The 18581-nt window shown below is 42.5% G+C and overlaps 1 protein-coding gene across 7 annotated transcripts in view; it reads left to right on the forward strand.

Moving 5' to 3' along the window:
* The window catches only part of klhl32 (kelch-like family member 32), a 28852-nt gene extending 11472 nt beyond the window's left edge, over nucleotides 1–17380 (forward strand). For 3 of the 7 annotated variants that reach the window (XM_073485790.1, XM_073485792.1, XM_073485791.1), the window contains 7 exons: nucleotides 3487–3585; nucleotides 7054–7269; nucleotides 10230–10956; nucleotides 11132–11190; nucleotides 13701–13893; nucleotides 15938–16032; nucleotides 17219–17380. In XM_073485790.1, coding sequence (XP_073341891.1) covers nucleotides 3487–3585; nucleotides 7054–7269; nucleotides 10230–10956; nucleotides 11132–11190; nucleotides 13701–13893; nucleotides 15938–16032; nucleotides 17219–17380 — 1551 coding nt within the window. The remainder of the gene's footprint in view (nucleotides 1–3486; nucleotides 3586–7053; nucleotides 7270–10229; nucleotides 10957–11131; nucleotides 11191–13700; nucleotides 13894–15937; nucleotides 16033–17218) is intronic. The other 4 variants (XM_073485794.1, XM_073485793.1, XM_073485795.1 and 1 more) reach the window with 4 other exon arrangements.
* The last annotated feature ends 1201 nt before the right edge of the window (nucleotides 17381–18581 follow it).

Below are 18581 nucleotides of genomic sequence, written 5' to 3' on the forward strand. Positions count from 1 at the left end.
TGTTCTCTGTGGTCACACTGCTGAACATAATTCTGGGATTCTAAATAGGAAACAGAGTGAAAATCAAGAAAGCTGAAGTAAGAGAGCACAGTATTACATTTCCATTCTAAAGCAGCGAGACGGTCATGCGCGCGAGGTCACTGTTCTTGCCTTCCCATCCCGTGAATAAGTGTGCGATCATCTCTAATAACCCTCCTTGACCTTGTTAGTGCCAGCGATCCTCGCTCCAATAAGCAGCCCAGCGGCTTATGCAGTACACTGAGAGGCCAGGAACTTTGTAATTACTCCTAATTTTATTTCCACAGTGGAAATGAGCAAAGAGTGAGTGGTTGGGCAGTGTAAGTAGGTCAACAGCAGGCTTGCAAGCCGCCCTGCTTTGGTTGGCTCAGCTCCTGTCCGCCCAGAGGAGATGATAGCAGATGAGATGAGGGCAATATGCTTATCCCCACACCGTAAATAATGACCTACTAAAAATCCTTCAGCCACATGTCATAGGCCAGCAGTGCGAGTGAGGAGACATGCTGCTATGGGATGCTCTCAGACTGGAAGTCGGTCAAGTAACTTCAATGAGATTTTTATTGCACGCCAAGACCACTGTGGATAACTCAATCAATTAAACAGCTGGAACATCCTGCAGTCTTTTATTACCCACAGTTGGGTAATTTTACAGATTATAAATTAATTTTTCTGAGCTGAAAGAATGAACTGAGCCCTCACGGGTCAGATCCTGGGTAGAAGTCTTCTGTATTCTGCCTTACAAGCAGCAGCTACTTTCATTTTGTCAACTCCTCCAGGTGAAGGCTGGCAAGTAACAAGTGCAATAAATGTCGGTTTACACAAGAGCACGCTAAACTCCCACACTGAACCTGCCATGGTGTTATAAAACTTCTGCTGTGTCAGGTTGGAGTGCTCTAACTGTAGTGGGCCTCTGGAGAGGAGAGCAGGATATGAAGAGCGTTTACTTACAGCTATTACTGTGATTATTTGGGGTTCATTGCTGCTGCTGTCTGCCAGGATGCCCCTGATTGAGCCAAAGAAGGGGGAGAAAATGGAGTCTTTGCTGTTTGCGTCAGCTTAAATTCATCTAATAAAAGTAGCGGTGGTGTCTAAAATAGGTGTGCTTCTCTGAGTTTAGTTTTCCTCTTAATTAAGAGAATTTTTTATCTGATTGGCGATCAAAGAATGAAGTCTTTCTATTCCCACTGGGGCGCTGTGCATACAGATTCTAATAACGGAAGCAAGGAACCACTCACTGTATTATTGCTTTCTATCTTAATATACTGAGCTTATATAAAACCCATAGATTGTGCTGGTGGTTAATTGGACCACTGCCCATGCCTGGCAGGAAACCATACTGTGATAAATGTGCACATGTAGCTTAATTGCAGAGGGGAAAAAAATACTTCCCAGCAAAGCTTGCTGGGGTTTTTTGGAAGTGGCTTTAGTTAGAGGGGAAATATTTTATCATAAACCAATTACCCAATTCTTTCCAGTGAACCGTTTACATGAAACTGCTCAAATAATGTTCATATTTATGTGGAGCATAGCATGTGATTAAGCGCAGCTGGTGTCTCTAATGTTTTTGACATCATTTACAGTAAGTGGACAAACAGGCATTAGAGGAAAGTGAATTTGTTCTGTCAAAATAAAACAAAAGAATGCTTCTTCTGTTTTCAGAAATCAGAAATAATGAGTAGGCTATGGCAACAAAACGATAGCCATGAGTGCTGCTTGACAATATTCAGCCCACTGGTGTATCAACAGAAATGAGAGGCGAGGGAGACGAGTGATGAAGTCATTTTTTTTCTCACTTTCACTACTGATGCTGTCACGCCTCTGTGGCTATGTAGGCCAGTGCTGCTGAATGGATTATCAAAGGTTTGTTCCTGCTCTTCAAAACAATGCCAAATTTCATCTGGAGTAGGTGAGTCCGCTTTGTGACGGGTAACATGGGCCCTGTTCAGTCTGATTGGGCTATTACTCCAATGATTAATAGAACATTTAACTCCATGTGGTTCTGTTACTGTGCTGAGAATAGACACGAAAAGGGCAGTTTACCCTCCATCAAGTACGTAATACCTGACTTGGCTCCAGGTAGTGATATGAATCGGCTGCATTTATGTTGAATGTGTATGGGTGGGTATTATAGAGGAAACAGAAGGATGCTTTCAGCTGCTGTTCATTCAGCTCAACAGGAAGCACTTTGGCAGAATCCGTGCTGTAATAATTGCCTGAATATGTTGCTTTGCTGGGAAGATGATAATGATGAATCGAACACATGGGTAGAGCACTTCTTGTTATGCTGTGCAATCTGTCACACTTTGCTTTCCCTGTCCCTGTTGCACCATCTAAAAACATTTTTAAATAACCTGGAATACAGACAGGATTCTCAGTGATTCTCAACCAAAATCCACCAAAAATGAAAAATCAAAGATAAATAATGAAATTAGATATAAAGTACACTGCCTGGTTTTCCAATTTAACTGAGTTTAGCTCAGGTGACATTGGCTTACTGTTTGCTTCAGAGCCGAACTTGCATTGTAAATTGAGTTAAGAATATGATAGGCTCTACTGTCGGGTAGAAAATATCTATCAGGGTTGTTTTTTTTTTTTTTTTCATTTATCAATTTTGTTTATCACTCATGCCAACACCATATCTTTAATCATATCCCAATATACTTTAGGTTTATACAAAGTGTGCTATGCTACATTGCCCTTACCAAACACAAATAAGTCAGCCCAAATAGGGCTTCAGCTAATCCTTTCTTATTTTATTTTATTTTTCAAAGAAAAGCAACTAATTCTCATATTTGAGAAACAATAAAAGGCTGACGGAAATCATTAATTCACTATCAAACTAGCTGCTGGTGAAATATTTCAGCTCAAAATCAAAAATCACAGTCACACACAACAGTGCCAGCTTGAGGCCAAATGGGAAAAATGACCTGATAATGTGTACAGTGACTAAACCAGACTGAGAGTCCAAAACCAGGCTAGCTGCAAGCTGGTATAATGTTTACCATGTTCATAATCTTGATACATAAACTAAGGTATTGTCCATCCCTAGTAGACTGTTCGCACCTTTTCATTTTTGAAAGAGCAGCAGCAGAGGTGAAGACACTCGACAGAACGATGGTGTAACTTCATTGCTCACTCAAGTCAGGGAGAGACTTTTGCATTTAAAGGGCTGATCCCACTTTGCTGCTGTCCAGCCAATAAATGAACAAGACACAGTGAAACATGTTTCTCTTGTGCAGACCTAATGCATTTAAGGGTTAATATGACTGATAGCCATTACCCACTGTATAAACAGGAAGAAAACATGCTTTACCTATAATTTCATTTCCTCCCAATGAAGGGATGTAAAAACACCAAATGACAGTAACTCTCTGTAATAACTAACTGCAATCCAACTGCAGTGAAACTTAAACTGAAGTAGAACAACAACAAAAAAATCCAAAGACCTTGGTTGTCTCCTCTGGACAGATCCTGCTGGAGCCGGCGGTGATCCAGGACGTCCTGTCTGCTGGCAGCCACCTTCAGCTGCTGGAGCTCCTCAGCCTCTGCTCCCACTACCTCATCCAGGTACACACACACACACACACACACACACACACACACACACACACACACACACACACACACACACACACAAACACATACACACCCCTGTCCTGAGCTGGAGACATACAGTAATAAGAGGAATCAGGAGTAACCGGTTCACACTAGAGGTCCCACGAGGTTAATGGAAATCCTGTAATATCATGGAGTTTTGAGAGTTGTGTTCCACTGGAGAACAGTCAGCTGATTTAATCCTGTCTGCGGGGAGCATCAAGGAAATTTACTGTACAAATGAAACACTTAACTTGAGTGGAGCTAATAGGTTTTATGCTAGGACTCATTTCACATGTTTATTGTATTAGTATGAGAATCCAATTCTCAGTTGCACTAGAAACCAATAAGTAGCCTATTCCCCTTTAGACTAACAACAGAGCAGCATGGACCAGGATCTTAGGTTTATGATAATGCCCCGTCTTTGTTATGGGACGTTATGCACTATAATTTTACATGGGGATAATGGAGAACATATTGATTCTGGCTGCATAATTTTAATGACAAAAACACTGACATGGCCTCATCATCCTTTCACCGTAATTGAGTAGAAGACAAGAGCAACCACAGTTGGGCTGTCAACAACATTACATTGCTTAGCCTTATGCTGTGTGTTTTGCAAAATACTGACAAAGATCCACATAACGTGGCCTCGTCACACACGTCATAACAGATATCATGTAAATGGACATTGAGTTTAATCCTTCTTGTGCTCAATACATCAATAAAGGAATAGTTCAACATTTTGGGAAATACATTCGCTACATTGCTGAGAGCAATATGTGAAGCTAGAGCCAGTAGACAGGTAGCTTAGCTTAGCACAAAGACTGGGAACAGGGAAACAGCTAGCTGCCTCAGTGCGTGGTAACAACATCTGCCAGCACCTCAAAAGCTCTCTCTCTAATTAAAGGTGCAGGAACTAGGAACTGGCCACCTGTTGAATTCATACTCAAAACAAAAAAGGGGCAGCATATCACAAGAATGACCACTAACTGCTGCTTACTGTAGCTGCTATTAGCTAGTTAGCTCAGTTTGCTGTTCAGCTAGTGATCTCGACGGGGTGCTGTTTACATTACTAGCACAGGGGCTTTGGAAAGGGATGGGGCTAGCCAGTTAGCATGCTAACTTCAGTAGATCTCTGTAACATAATCGGCCATATTGAGCCTTTATTATGTCAATACTCATTTATTTAAACTGCAGCCTACAAAAACAAAATTTGGTTTTGAGGATGTGATATGTGCTTTTCCACTACACTGCACTTTTTGTGTAGGCTAGATTAAGTCAAGACAATATACAGAATTATGGAGCTTTAGAGGTGCTGGTAGGTGGATTTTATACCCTTAGACAGAGCGAGTTGTTCCTGCTCCCAGTCTTTATGTTAAGCTAAGATAGCTGTCATCTAGCCCTTGCTTAATGTTCAGAATACAGATAGGAGAGAGTGGTATCGATTTTCCCATCTAGAACTCAGCAAGGAAGCAATAAGTGTATCCAAACTCTTCTTTTCAAACTAACATCACTGCAAAGTTTGCTGCAAAAAGTAACCTAAACATTGCTGTCAATATCAAAATTTTAACAACGTCGTCCAGTCTACTGTAATCTATATTTAATGGTCTGGTGTGTGCCCCCCTCCCTCCACAGGGAGTTCAAAGCCAGTACAGATTCTCAGTGTTGATCAAGGACACCTCAGTGGGGTGGATGCTTGTCAGCTAAGGTGCCTGATTCAGGTCTCTTCAATAACTAGGCCACTCTGCTGCTTGTTTCATGTATTTTATCACCGGGACCAAGATGAATGTGTTGGAACAGAGGCAAAGTCGGCCTACTGTCCTCTGGGTACGCTGCCAAAAGTAGATAAAAACAAATCAGGTTGAAGCCATTGCGAAGCAGAATCACTCTGAGGTATTTGATGCACAGTGTTTGATGGTTCCCTGGAATCCATGCATTTTGCAGTGGTTTTAGAATCACTTAATTGCATACATAATACATAATACATACTCTGCAAGACTAATTCAGCATGTGCATGTCAAATCTCTGCCACCATAGTATCATCTCTTTACACTGTATTTTACCATCAGTCTGTACTGTCTCTTTACTATAGTAAACCTAGCTCAAATCTGCCATCTGGTGGTTGCAGAAGCCTCATCTTTATTGATTTGCAGTGACCAGCCAATACCTCACTATAGACACAACGACGAACTCCTGAATAAGCTATTGAATTTTCTGTTTGTTCATCTCTTTACCTGCTAACATCCTTGTTTGCAGACACATGTTTTATTTGGTATGTGGCTGGAGTGCATAATGGACAGTAAGGCTTTACCAATAACATCACACACTGCACCAATAGATTGAAAATCAGATATATCAGCCAGTCACGACCGTCCACCTCAGATGGATATGATGGATATTGATGTGCTGAACTCAGCTAATTGAATATTGAACAACTGATCAATACTACACTTGTTGTGTATAGCACTGTGAGGCCTTTATCTGAAATGATAGTAATGACACATTATGACTGGTATGGATGTGTGGTAGTTACTGCTGTATTTGTATAATCATAATTCCAATACTCAAAGGGGCACTATGTAACTTTTTTACAATCTATTTTCTTGACCGGTACGACCTTTAGGCTGGCAGTTGGCTCTTTTTGATCTCACCCCATCTGTCTTTCATAAAAATTTGTGAAAACACACAACTTACAAAGTACATCTAGAAACTCATGTTCGGGACGTTTAAGACTTGATCTGTAAACCCCTCACATTATCATCTGGGCTGAACAATGGTACCAACGGAGGTCCCAGACCAGATTTCTCCTCCAGTTCGAGAGAATTTGGATTAAATTAGCCTAAAACACCTGTAGTCTGAATATATGTATCAAGAGCGCTGTCTCTGTTTGTTTATAAGCCCATACAAGTGTTGCATCGTGCACCTTTAATAAGGATCTTTAATCTAATTTGTTTTAAATGTTGAGAGAGGAGGGGATGTAGCTGATGCATGTTTGGACTGTATGTTCTGAAGGACAGCCAGAAGATGGCAGTCTTATTCCACTAGTCAAGCATCATTATCTTTTATTTCCCCCGTTCCTTGTGTAGTCTTTCTCTACATTTGGCATCTGTAATGTTGTCATTTAACTATGAAACTGAAATGATCCCACAGTTCATATATACATAATGCATATATGTGGCTTATATGCAGTATATGTTGGGATGAGTGTGTCTAACCTTTCTAGATGAGTTGAAAAAACCCCAAACAGGACATCTATAATTGGTAAATGGGACGTATGCTTAAAAAAAGATGGCTTACATAAAACAGAAATATTCAGGAGTTCACATACGTTAAAACATACTTTCTGAGAAATCATACTATTTAGCAGATCATATCTCTGGCTGAGGAAATATTGATGATGAATACATGCATTTGTATGTTTATGTATTCACCCTGCAGGAACTAAGCAGTGTGAACTACCTGGAGCTGTACCGCGTGGCCGACCTGTTCCACCTCCCCGCCTTAGAGGAGGCCGTGGTGGGCTTCCTGGTGGAGCACCTGTCTGAGCTGAGCCAGAGCAGGCAGGACGAGGCCCTGCAGCTGCCCTACCGCCTCCTCAGGGAGGTGCTGAAGAGCGACCGCCTCACCTCTCTGAGTGAGGAGGAGATATGGAAGGTACCAGACGTGTGTCTGTGTGTGTGTATATGTGTGTGTGTCGTCACAGGTAGGTTTGTAAGGTGTTATGGCAGTGTTTTAAAAAAAAAAAAGTGAGAAACAATCATCTCAGCTTGTAAATTTGAACACATTGCACCTTGGAACCAAATTAATCTTTACATATAACACACACACACACACACACACACACACACAGTACATGAAACAACAAATGAAACACTGCCAGCTGCATCTCCATGTATTGTTTGTTTATATTAATGCAGATATGCAGTAGGAAGGACTGTTTCTGATGTTATGGTTATGGACACGTGTGTTGTGTGTCAGTCTGTGTGAGCGGCCATGGGTGTGTGTGTGTGTGTGTGTGTGTACGTGCATGTGTCATGAACTGCTGGGATTGCGGAGTGAAGCGGCAGTGCGGGGTGGGGACTCACTGTTTTGACTGTTCATTTGCACCAATCAGCCTCCCCCCTCCCACCCTCCCCCTCCGATCTCTCTCCCTCTCTGCCTTTCTCCCCTTCTCTTCTCTGATTAGGCCCACCGCGGCTCCATCAGGGCCCCAATCCCCCAGCTGTCACTCGGCCGCCCGTCTGATTGAAAACAATCAGGCCTCTGATGGCACAATTACCCTGACCCTTTAGCCAGCCGCCGCCGCCATAATCAGCCTCTGATTAGGCTGCTTTGGGCCTCCTTCACTTCGCCCAGAAGGTTAATTTGGGCATCAGACGGAAGCGAACGGCAAGCGGGGGCCGTCGTCCGAAAGGGTGAGGGGGGGTGTGCGCGCCAATACCGGACTGATATAGCTTGGCCGTCAATCATTGTCACTCAGAGTTTTCTTCGAGTCTCTCACGCTCTGGAAATCACATTTTCTCTGGCTTTGTTTTTTTCCCCCCTCTCTCTTCTTTCTTGCCATCTTTTGCTCTGCCTTTCTTCTGCCACCCCCTCCCCTTACCTCTCTCCCTCACTATCTCTTTCCCTCTCTCTCTCTTTTGTAGTCTTACTCCCTCCTTTTCACACACACACACACACACACACACACACACACACACACACACACACACACACACACACAGACACACACCCTCTTGCACTTTCTCTTTCAGCACGGAGGGGAAGGAGGGAGAAGGAGTTGATTTATTCTGTGCCCTGAGGAAGTTGTGTGATGCAGCGTGACCTTCACAGTCAGCTGCCGTAGTGCACACGCTCACACACACGCTCATACACACGCTCACACACACACACACACACACACACACACACACACACACATACTGTCACTTCAGAGCAATGAGGAGGAGAGAGGCGGGGTGAGCGATAGAGAGAAGGAGGCAGAGACAGGAGAGTGGCACAGATATCACAAAAAGACAGTCCTGACTTGCATGTTTGTTGCATATTCACTCCTTCAGAGGATTGGAGGAGGAAATAAAAGAAAAGCTGTTCACCAGCCACCAAACACTAAAATGCTGTGTTTTGATTTCTGGTGTGATACTGCGAATTTTCGTCCGGGGTCACCCTTGTTAGAAAACAGCATGTTCCCAGTTCCCACTGCCCCAAAAACTTGCCTTTATCCTGCTGTACTAAGTTCTCTGTGTGTGTGCACGGATTAAAACCACTTTGTTTTCCTGATGATGGTATCAGTGATCTCCAGTCATCTCGCCCACATTCACACCTCGTCGCAGCTAAATAACCTTCCACCGCTCTCAAGTTCAATTAAATCCCTTCTCTGCAACCCAGTCCGCCTGCATTAAACAAAGGAGGGTGCCTGTGGATATTTACAGTCTGTATATTGAATGCTGCTGATTAATAAGTACTTGTGTGTGTTGGCAAGTATGGATGCAGTGTCGGCTTGCCTCAGTCTTGCCCTAATAGCCTTTAGGTGTCTAGAAAAATAATTATGATTAGCAGTCCTACACTCATTTGTTTTCTGAGGTGCTCTCCTCTCGCTTTCTTCCTTTTTTTCCCGCTTATTCTTCTAATCTTTACTTATTTCTATACTGACTGCTGTTTCTTCCTTCCATTTACTCTCCTCTTGCACCCTTTATTCCTTCCCCCTTCTCTCTGCTCACAACCTCTTCCTCCCACCCCACTTTTAAGGGACTGTATGAAAATGTTTTGGGTGAGGAAGTGGATATTTTCGTTGGACCCTACCCTCAAGTTATAAAAAACTGGATCACCATTCCACCGAAAATGTCAAAACAAACCAACCATATTGCATTTGTTCAACTTTTATCAATAATAACCAAAAGAGGAACAGAGAATTTAAAGGTGAAATATTCACTGCATTCGCTGCCACGAGATATCATACTAGAGCATCAGCGCGTCAGACCGAAATAATTGCCTCCGTAGTTTGCAGCTGATTTTTTTTTTCATCAAGATCCATGCATTATTCCCTGAGAAATAATCGCCCTATCTCACAATCTCAAAGAAACTGAAAAGAAAAAAATCCTAGATCAGTCCCTTTATGTGGATCCGTACGGAAAGTTATTTAGGTCTACTCTGGAATGAGACCCATCCTCCATCTAAGTTTAGTGTAAATCCATACAGTTGTTATTGTGTAATCCTGCTGACAAACCTACCAACCAATCAACTAACAAACAAACGGACATGGGTGAAAGAATATCCTACTTGGTGGATGTAATCATTTTGATACAGTCATCAAAACATCAAGTAAAATGGTATTAGCAGTTGCCAAATTTATGGGAAACATAAGAAAATGGTGAATGCTCTCGTCACTAATTAAAGTATGTGGTTGCCCTCATAGCTCCCCTGGTAGAGCGTATGCCCCATGTACGATGCTGATTCCTGGGTTTAATTCCAGCTTGTGTTCCTCCCCTCCCTCTTCCCTCATTCCTGTCCTATCAAGGTAAAAGCCCCCAAAAAGCTAATGATTTAATTAAGCAACCACCTAATGAGTGCACTAGGCCCAAAGTATGTAACTTCTTCTCTCCTCCATTTGCCTCTAGTTGGTCGTTCTGTGGCTGGAACACGACTGTCGCTACCAGTACACTGAGGATCTACTCCAACATGTCCGCTATGGCCTGATGGACGTCCCCACACTGCACCACCTTGCCCGTAGCCACTCTCTGGTCCAGTCCAGCCCTACTGCTGCCGCCCTTGTGGAGGAGGCCCTGGACTACCACCACGCTACCTTCGCCCAGCCCCTCCGCCAGTCGGCCCGCACCCGACCTCGTTTCCAGTCTCTCACCCTCTACATAGCTGGTGGACGTAAGCGGGAGGTGAGCAGGGTCAGGGAGCTGCGGTATTTCAACCCGGCTGCACAGGAGCATGTACGCGTCGCAGGCGGGTCGAACTGGAGTGAGCTGGCGCCCATGCCTACCGGGCGCAGCCACCATTGTGTGGCTGTTATGGGGAACTTCCTGTTTGTTGTGGGTGGGGAGGTGGAGCATGCCACGGGGAGGACATGTGCGGTGAGGACTGCTTGCCGATACGACCCCCGGGGCAACTGTTGGACTGAGATTGCCTCCATGAAGGCCTGCAGAGAACACTTTGTCCTGGGTGCTCTGGGTCAGTACCTGTACGCAGTGGGGGGCAGGAATGAGCTGAGGCAGGTGCTGCCCTCTGTGGAGCGCTACTGTCCCAAAAGGAACAAGTGGATGTTTGTCCAACCCTTCGACCGCTCACTGTCCTGCCACGCCGGCTGTGTGGCTGACAACCTGCTCTGGGTCTCAGGTACACAGAGATAAGGAAGGACTCAAGATACTCACACACTCTCACATAGGCATTACATTTACCTTGATTCTATATATTAATATACATGCACACACACATAGTTCAGAGGCTTTATGCACATTTGTACCGAAATCTTTTGCTCTCAGATAAAGAATGTTTTTCGTTTGTATTACAGGTGGGGTGACGAACACAGCTCAGTACCAGAATCGACTGATGGTGTACGACCCAGATCAGGTAACTGTGAAGTGATGAGCTGTGAAACTTATACTCCTTAGACTTATTATTTCAAAGCTTGCTGTAGAGTTTCACGACTTTAAAGCTGCTCAAATCAATATTTTCATATTAAAAATGGATGAAACGACTATGTGTGACACAAAAGGTGTCGGTCGCACCTGCAAAAAATTATAATCACAGTTTCAGTCTCAACAGTCTACTTCTGTGTTATGGAGCTTTACAGCATCTTTTCAGCTTGGCCTACGACCTAACAGCGGTGGCAGGCAGATGTTTCCAGTAAAACTGATCTGATTAACCCACTGTACGCTACCTGCTCAGCATTAAAAGACAGCCAGACAAAGTTAGTTACTAGATAGTGTTGAAGAGCTAGGTTTCCGTCACTTAGAGACCAAAACAGAGTAAAAAGACAGTGGCCAGAAACACGACTTTGGATGGTGTAACATGTCTGCTGGATGTGTATAGAAAGTTGGTTCTATAAAACGTTCGCCTTATGAGCTTTATAAAGTATGGTATTACTAGTATACTACTAATTTATCATTTAAAAAAAAAAAAGAAATCAAAAATCAAATCAAAAATCTAGATAACTTTAACTTAACAATAACTGGGAACTTAATTTGTGTAAAGGTGTCAGATGATACACACATAACAAATAACATATAACAAATCACATTATAAAAATTTAGGTTGAATTTTTATTACCTTCCATGTAGCCATTGGGCTTCTTTTAGTTCCATACATAAAGATTAAAAACTCCATCAACACTTGTTGTCTTAAGAAAAACGTTGTTGTTAGACCAGCGTGTTTCAGCTCGTGGCCGTCCCCATCAGGGTCTAAAATCAGAAGTTGGACATCACTGTACTGAAATTGTTTCATGCAAACTGGCAACAGTGTTATGAGTCATCACGGTCTACTACAAATATGTTGGTCTGATGTTCTCAGCACTGGAAGTGTTGCTATAGTGTTGGACCTTCAAGACTGCTTTCTCTTCTCCATGCACCTTGCAAGTAGGTGAATTTGTGCCAGAAACTCCCACGCTAATTTAGATGTCAGACTTTAAACTTGCTCTGTTTGACCTGCACATTATTGGCTCATGGACTTTATTTACTCAGTACTGTAACTTTTGATTCTCCATATTGTAATTCTATCACTACATTTTTGTGTCTACTGTGTACATAATTACCGTTTCTCTATTCTTTTGGGGATTTTTGGAAGTCGTTTCTTCTCTGAATAAGAATAGAGGGAATCCTATTGTTCACATTCTAAAACCTTCAAAAACAAATTTGGCTTTACTTGACAGTTAATATCGCCAGAGTGATTTTATTGTTGCAAGGTGATGCAAAGTATACTTGTGAAAAATAATCTACTCTCAAAACAGCGTCAATGTAACATTAATGGCTTTTTTCCGAGCATTAATGCAGACATTGTGTTCCCTATGATGAATTACACAACAGGCAGGTGTCAAGAGTGTGCTAATTGATTCTCACACCATATGGAAATTAATGATGGCATCGTGGAAACTAGGAAAATTACAAAAAAAACTCTACAGCTTACTTTAGAATATAATCAGTATTAAAGTATTTGTAATTTGCTGGAACTGCTCCTTTAATGTAAATCCACCTAATATTGTTTCTATAAGGTTACATCCTTCTATCTTAAGTACAAAGTCAACAATCATATATTAACAAACATTCATTTTGTTGCAGTCTCCAGTGCGTCAAATCAACTTAATTATTTCTCTATCAGAATTACTCACACACATCTAGCTGTAGTGGAATGTAGTAAGCCACAGCTTCTGTTTGTGTATGTATATGAGCCAGCTGTTAAAGAGGGCTGGATCTCGGCGAGGCTGTATACGAAAGGTATGGAGGTATGCAGTGTGTATGTGTGTAAGGTGCACATCCATATGGGTCTGTGTTTGTACATGTCGGCATGGAAGCGAGGGAACGAAGAAGCGAGCGAAAGAGAGAGGGAGAGAGTCTCATTTGTATTCACCATGAATCTACATTCACCTGCCAGAGCAACAGCAACCCCCCACCCACTCTACCCTCAACAGATGGCCACCCGTCAGCTCCCAGCAGACACACACACATACACACTCTCATTCTCTGCCTCAATCAAACACTTGCACACACACACACACACACACTGACACAAAATAAGCTTCGACACACTTAGTGAAATGAGCAGGGATCCTCGGTGTAAAATGGAGTGGCTGAAACATATGATTAGAAATAGGGAGGGAAGTCATTAGTACAAACCAGAGCTCCAGTGTCACGTTATTTATCTAGCACTGAGCATACATCAATTACCCATGCATGGATATGCTTAAATATTAATCTTCTTATTCATCCTCCTTCCTTTCCCACCCTCTCTGTTTCTCTCTCCCTCCCTCTTCGTACTACATCTCACCTCCCTCTCATCTGCATCCTATCATTTTCTTCCTTCTTTCTTCCCCTCCATCCATCACTTTACCCTAATCCGTTCTCCACCACCGTCACCTCCGTTTCCAGGACCAGTGGTTGGCCCGCGGTCCCATGTTGCAGAGGCGAGTTTACCACGTCATGGCGGCGGTGAGGAGGCAGCTCTACGTGCTGGGTGGGAACGACCTGGACTACAACAACGACCGCATCCTGGTCCGCCACATCGACTCCTACAACATGGACCTGGACCAATGGACACGCTGCTCCTTCAGCCTCCTCACGGGTGGGCAGAGTGAAAAAACGACACACGTGACAGCGCATGCAGTTCCAAATTTATTCATTAACCACACATGTGAACATGCATAGACTGTCACATTTATACTCTAGATGACTAATCAGGTGATAGTCACCAACTGGTCAACTCTCTGGTCTGCAAGACTGTGCTATAGACAGAAACATAGGTGGACATTACACTAAAACTGCTGCAAAAACAGCTTGCAAGCTAAAACCTCTACATAACACATACGTAGACCTACTCATTTGAAGGAATAGTTTGACATACTTCCATTCACTTTCTTACCAAGAGTTATATGAAAAGGTCAATACCACTCTCATATCTGTACACTACATATGAAGCTATAGTCAGGAGATGGTTAGCATAGCTTAGCAGTCTGCAACTTTAAAGTTTTGGTTGGTTGTTTTGCGCCACAGCAGGCAGCCGTTTGAAGAAGTTTTAAAGCTCTAACACAGCACCAAACGACAGAGAGACAAAATTAGCAACCAGCAAACTACTGTGTTAGTGAAATGTAACATTGTGGAAGCAAAACAGAGCTAAAAACAGAGTCAGTATTAGCTTGGAATTCCTCAGATGGCTATCTTTTCTACTCAAGGCCCCAAAAGCATATGGTCTCACATAGCTTCTATAAATGATGGGGTCAAGCACAATTTTTTACCCAGGTTGGAACTGTTTTGTTATTTCCCTTGACCCAAAGATGGCACCTCTCAAGTCCTATAATTATTGCTTGCTGGCACATGCGGCATAAAAACGTTTCTAGCTTCCAGGTTTCCTTCCGGGGTATGTGGCCAACTGGATATGCACAGTATTGTTCCTTCTGCTGGCCCCGCCCACAAGTTCCTTTACATTGACTTTACACTGTAATGACATCACAAATTTTAAAATAGCTTTTTCCGGCTCAAGGAAAGTTCTACAAATATAAAAAATCCATGGAGAGTCATAATTGTGCTCGTTTGCAGTTCAACGTTTGTTTCTTTGTAATTGTGCGCCGTGGACAAAATGCTTTTGGGGCCACAGAGCTACAGATTGTAGCTTATTTAGTAATGAGTATTTAAAGATCCAGTGTGTGAAGTGGTTAAGTTGCAGATTGCAACTAACTGAACACCCCTCACCTCACCCTCCCCTATGGTGGCTATGGTGGCCGTTAAAAACGCGAAAGGCCATCTCTAGTGCCAGTGTTCGGTTTGTCAGTTCCTGGCTACTGTGAAAACACGGTGGAATCCTGACACGAGGGCCTATTTTCTGTGTGGATAAATATATATATATATATAATATACACCAATGAAAACATAATTATGAAAATTGTATTCAATTTCTGCCAGTAGACCCCCATAAATCCCACACACTGGACATTTTATGTTACAGAGAAATACTTCAGGGGAATTAATCCTATTTTACCGAGACCACAGTATGCTTTTAACTCCGAACGTACTGTATGGATGGAAACATAGGATGAGTAAAGCTCTCTGCGTTCTCATTAGATAGAAACATAACACATAATGCCTCCCTGCTGGTTGTGAGTAGGTGGCAGGATGATATACAATGAAAACACATATATCTCTACTTTGGACCGGTGGGCATGCATCTACTATAGCCTCCATGCTGGTGGAGATGGTACTCCATCCCACCTCCACCAGCATGGACCTAGAGGCACCAGAGACACAGTTTATCATGCACATACTGTACTCTAGGGCGTGGTCTTTCATTCTCTCATTTCATGTCACAGTGTTCAGCAGAGGCTTACGAGGTTTAAAGTTCAGGTGACTTTACTATTCCTCCCTCCTTTTCTACTCCTGTATGACTTTCCTCTTTTGTTCTGGGATTGTCTCCTCCAATTATATCTGTAAAAGTTTAAGACAAAGTCACAGGAAAGAGAACGAGAGCTCAATCTTGGCTCTCCATACACACCCGCCCTTGCCCCATCTTTCTCCATTTATCTCCCTCTCTGCCTCTCGGGGGACATGGAAGTCATATTGTCTGAATGCCCTCTGCTTGGCACAGTGAAACAACGTGCCGGCTCTGTCCTCCCCAGGTCAAAACGAGTCCGGAGTTGCCGTCCACGATGACAGGATCTATGTGGTTGGAGGATATTCCATTTGGACCAACGAGCCTCTGGCATGCATTCAGGTGAGAGATGTACATTTGGCCTCATAACAGTTGTGACACGTCAGAATTATCAGATAAAGTGATAGGAATTCAGCTTTTCTACTGATAATATCCTGTTCATTCAGTGAAGTGAAACAGCAGCACATTAATTATAAAATAACTATTGAAAATAATGAAAGGATACATTTTGTATAGTTGAACAAGGGACCGTGTGTACAGTCCTCCAAGGATTTCTGAACTTCGTGGTAAAGTGAGGTGGGAGAAGGAAGTAGAAAGGGAAGAATGGCTGAAACATATATAAAATTCAATTCGCTACCCTCTGGTTCTGGTTAATAGAAGGATTTCTGTATATAATTTTTGTTACTCCAAAGATAAAAAAGAAGATGATACTGGGTTAAGAGACTGATGGTTGTTTCACCAGCCTTTCTGTAGTAGTTAATATACCAACCAAACTTAAAGCTCATGACAAACATTTTCTACAAATATTACTCTTAGCATGTAAAAAGGGCTATAGCCAAGAAGTGGATCGGAATACCGATTGTAAAAGAAACATATACTGGAGAGAAAAAGACCGAGGTAGAATAATAAGACTTAGTCCACCCTGCCCTTATGTACGTGCTTTACTCTGCCCCCAATCTTCCTCTGTTTGTGCAAGCTCTTCCTATGTAAAATTGTAGCTGTATGCTCAGGTGACGTTGAGCACGAACCCTAAGTTGCTCCTTGCACCTTGTGTGGGTGTGTGCGTGTGAATGGAGGTGGAGACATTATTAACTCACTATTCTACAGAGAGGTATATTAGATTCACACTGTCAACACAGTGGGGCCCTTTCGCCTTAATGAAGAACTGAATTTTCCATGCTTCCTCAAATTGAATGCAACCAGTGGATGCAGTACTCAGACATGTCTGCGTTCTGTTGTTTCTGATGTGATGATAATATACTGTTCGGGACGCTTGGACATTGGCTTTGGAAACTCCCATCCTTAGTTGGATTATCTAACAGATTTGAAATCATGTTCAACAAATTAAGCAATAAAAACTGTCCATTTTGACTCCGATGAAGACACAATATTTTCAAAATAGCCATCCTTGCAACATGGCTAAAAACTACTCTTACGACACAAACCACTAAGTCATATCTATACCAGTGTATCTGAAGGGAATTTATGAGGAAAATGACATATTACCATTTAAGTTTCCTGTTTCCAGGTGCTGGATCTGAGCGCAGAGGGGAAGGAGGAGGTTTTCTACGGGCCAACGCTGCCATTCGCCTCCAATGGAATAGCGACTTGTTTCCTCCCGGCTCCTTACTTCACCTGCCCGAACCTACAGACTCTACAAGTACCCCATCACAGGATAGGTGCTGTTTAAACCACTGATGAAAACGTCAGGAAACACGAACACGTAACCAGAGAATGGAGGATTTCAACTCAGCTCTGGACTGTCAGTATTTGCAAAACGTGACTGACATAACTGTACCTGATCATAGTAATCATACTGGAACCTGCCATCTCTGCCACATGAGTGTACAGGGATTTCTCTGAGACCCAAATGTAATAACAATACTATCCTGAACTACAAGAGCCATGTTATTCTGCAAGCTTCTAGGAAACTGAAAAAAAAGCAGCTGTCTCAATAATACAGCATATCTGTTGTATTTCCCCAAAGACTGGGACTCTACTCATGATGTCCAGTGCAGATGCGACGAGCAAGTTAAGAAAAAATAACTCCAGAGGGATTTTAATTCCCTAAGAAGACAGGAACAAAATGCCAATCCTATTACCAATTAAGTGACTTGTGGTAAGCAGACATTACTGAATTGCTCAAATGTTGTTTTTTGTAACCCATTATAGGGCTGTAGGAGCTTTTCTCTGTGTACCATTTCCATCAAACCTCTATAATCACTTTGGTGGCCTGAAAAACACGTGCAGGATGTTTTTCAAGATATACATCACAAAGCCTGTTTTCTCATTGACTCGCATGTACTTTGAAATTACAGATTGGTTTAGCAGGTGTCAAGAGCATGAAGGCCGAAACTCATCAGTGCATAAAGTACCATGTTATTTTTATTCAAATACAGTAAATAATGACTTGATTTTTCTGCCACAGCAGTGACACAGTACTGTATGTGTGTATGTTATCGACCCGCGAGATTTTTATAATCCTCAGGACCTAAGACTGTTGATGTTTAATTGAATGTCTGGGTATTGTCATCATTCAGAGAATATCTGTTAAATAATCTCCAAAACAACCCTGAAACCAAAGCAGTTGGGACTCTGTATAAATCATAAATAAAAACCGATGCGATCAATCACACGCAAACTGCTTATCGACAAGTTTCATGAAGTGTTCCCAAGCCTATGTAGTAATGTCCTCAATACAATCAGGGTTTCACAAAGCAGCGAACCTTTCTCCATCCTTTAAAAAGGCAAAAGAAACAGCCAAAAAAACAAAAACAAAAAAAACAAAACCCCCAAAAATGTCTTTGGAAGCTCCAAGATCCCAAATTGATTTGAAAAGACATTATTTACACCCTTCACTGTAGTTAAGCTGAAAGTGTCGGTGCGTACCC

This window comes from Pagrus major, chromosome 17, assembly GCF_040436345.1.
Source record: "Pagrus major chromosome 17, Pma_NU_1.0".
Classification (NCBI taxonomy): Eukaryota; Metazoa; Chordata; class Actinopteri; order Spariformes; family Sparidae; genus Pagrus; species Pagrus major.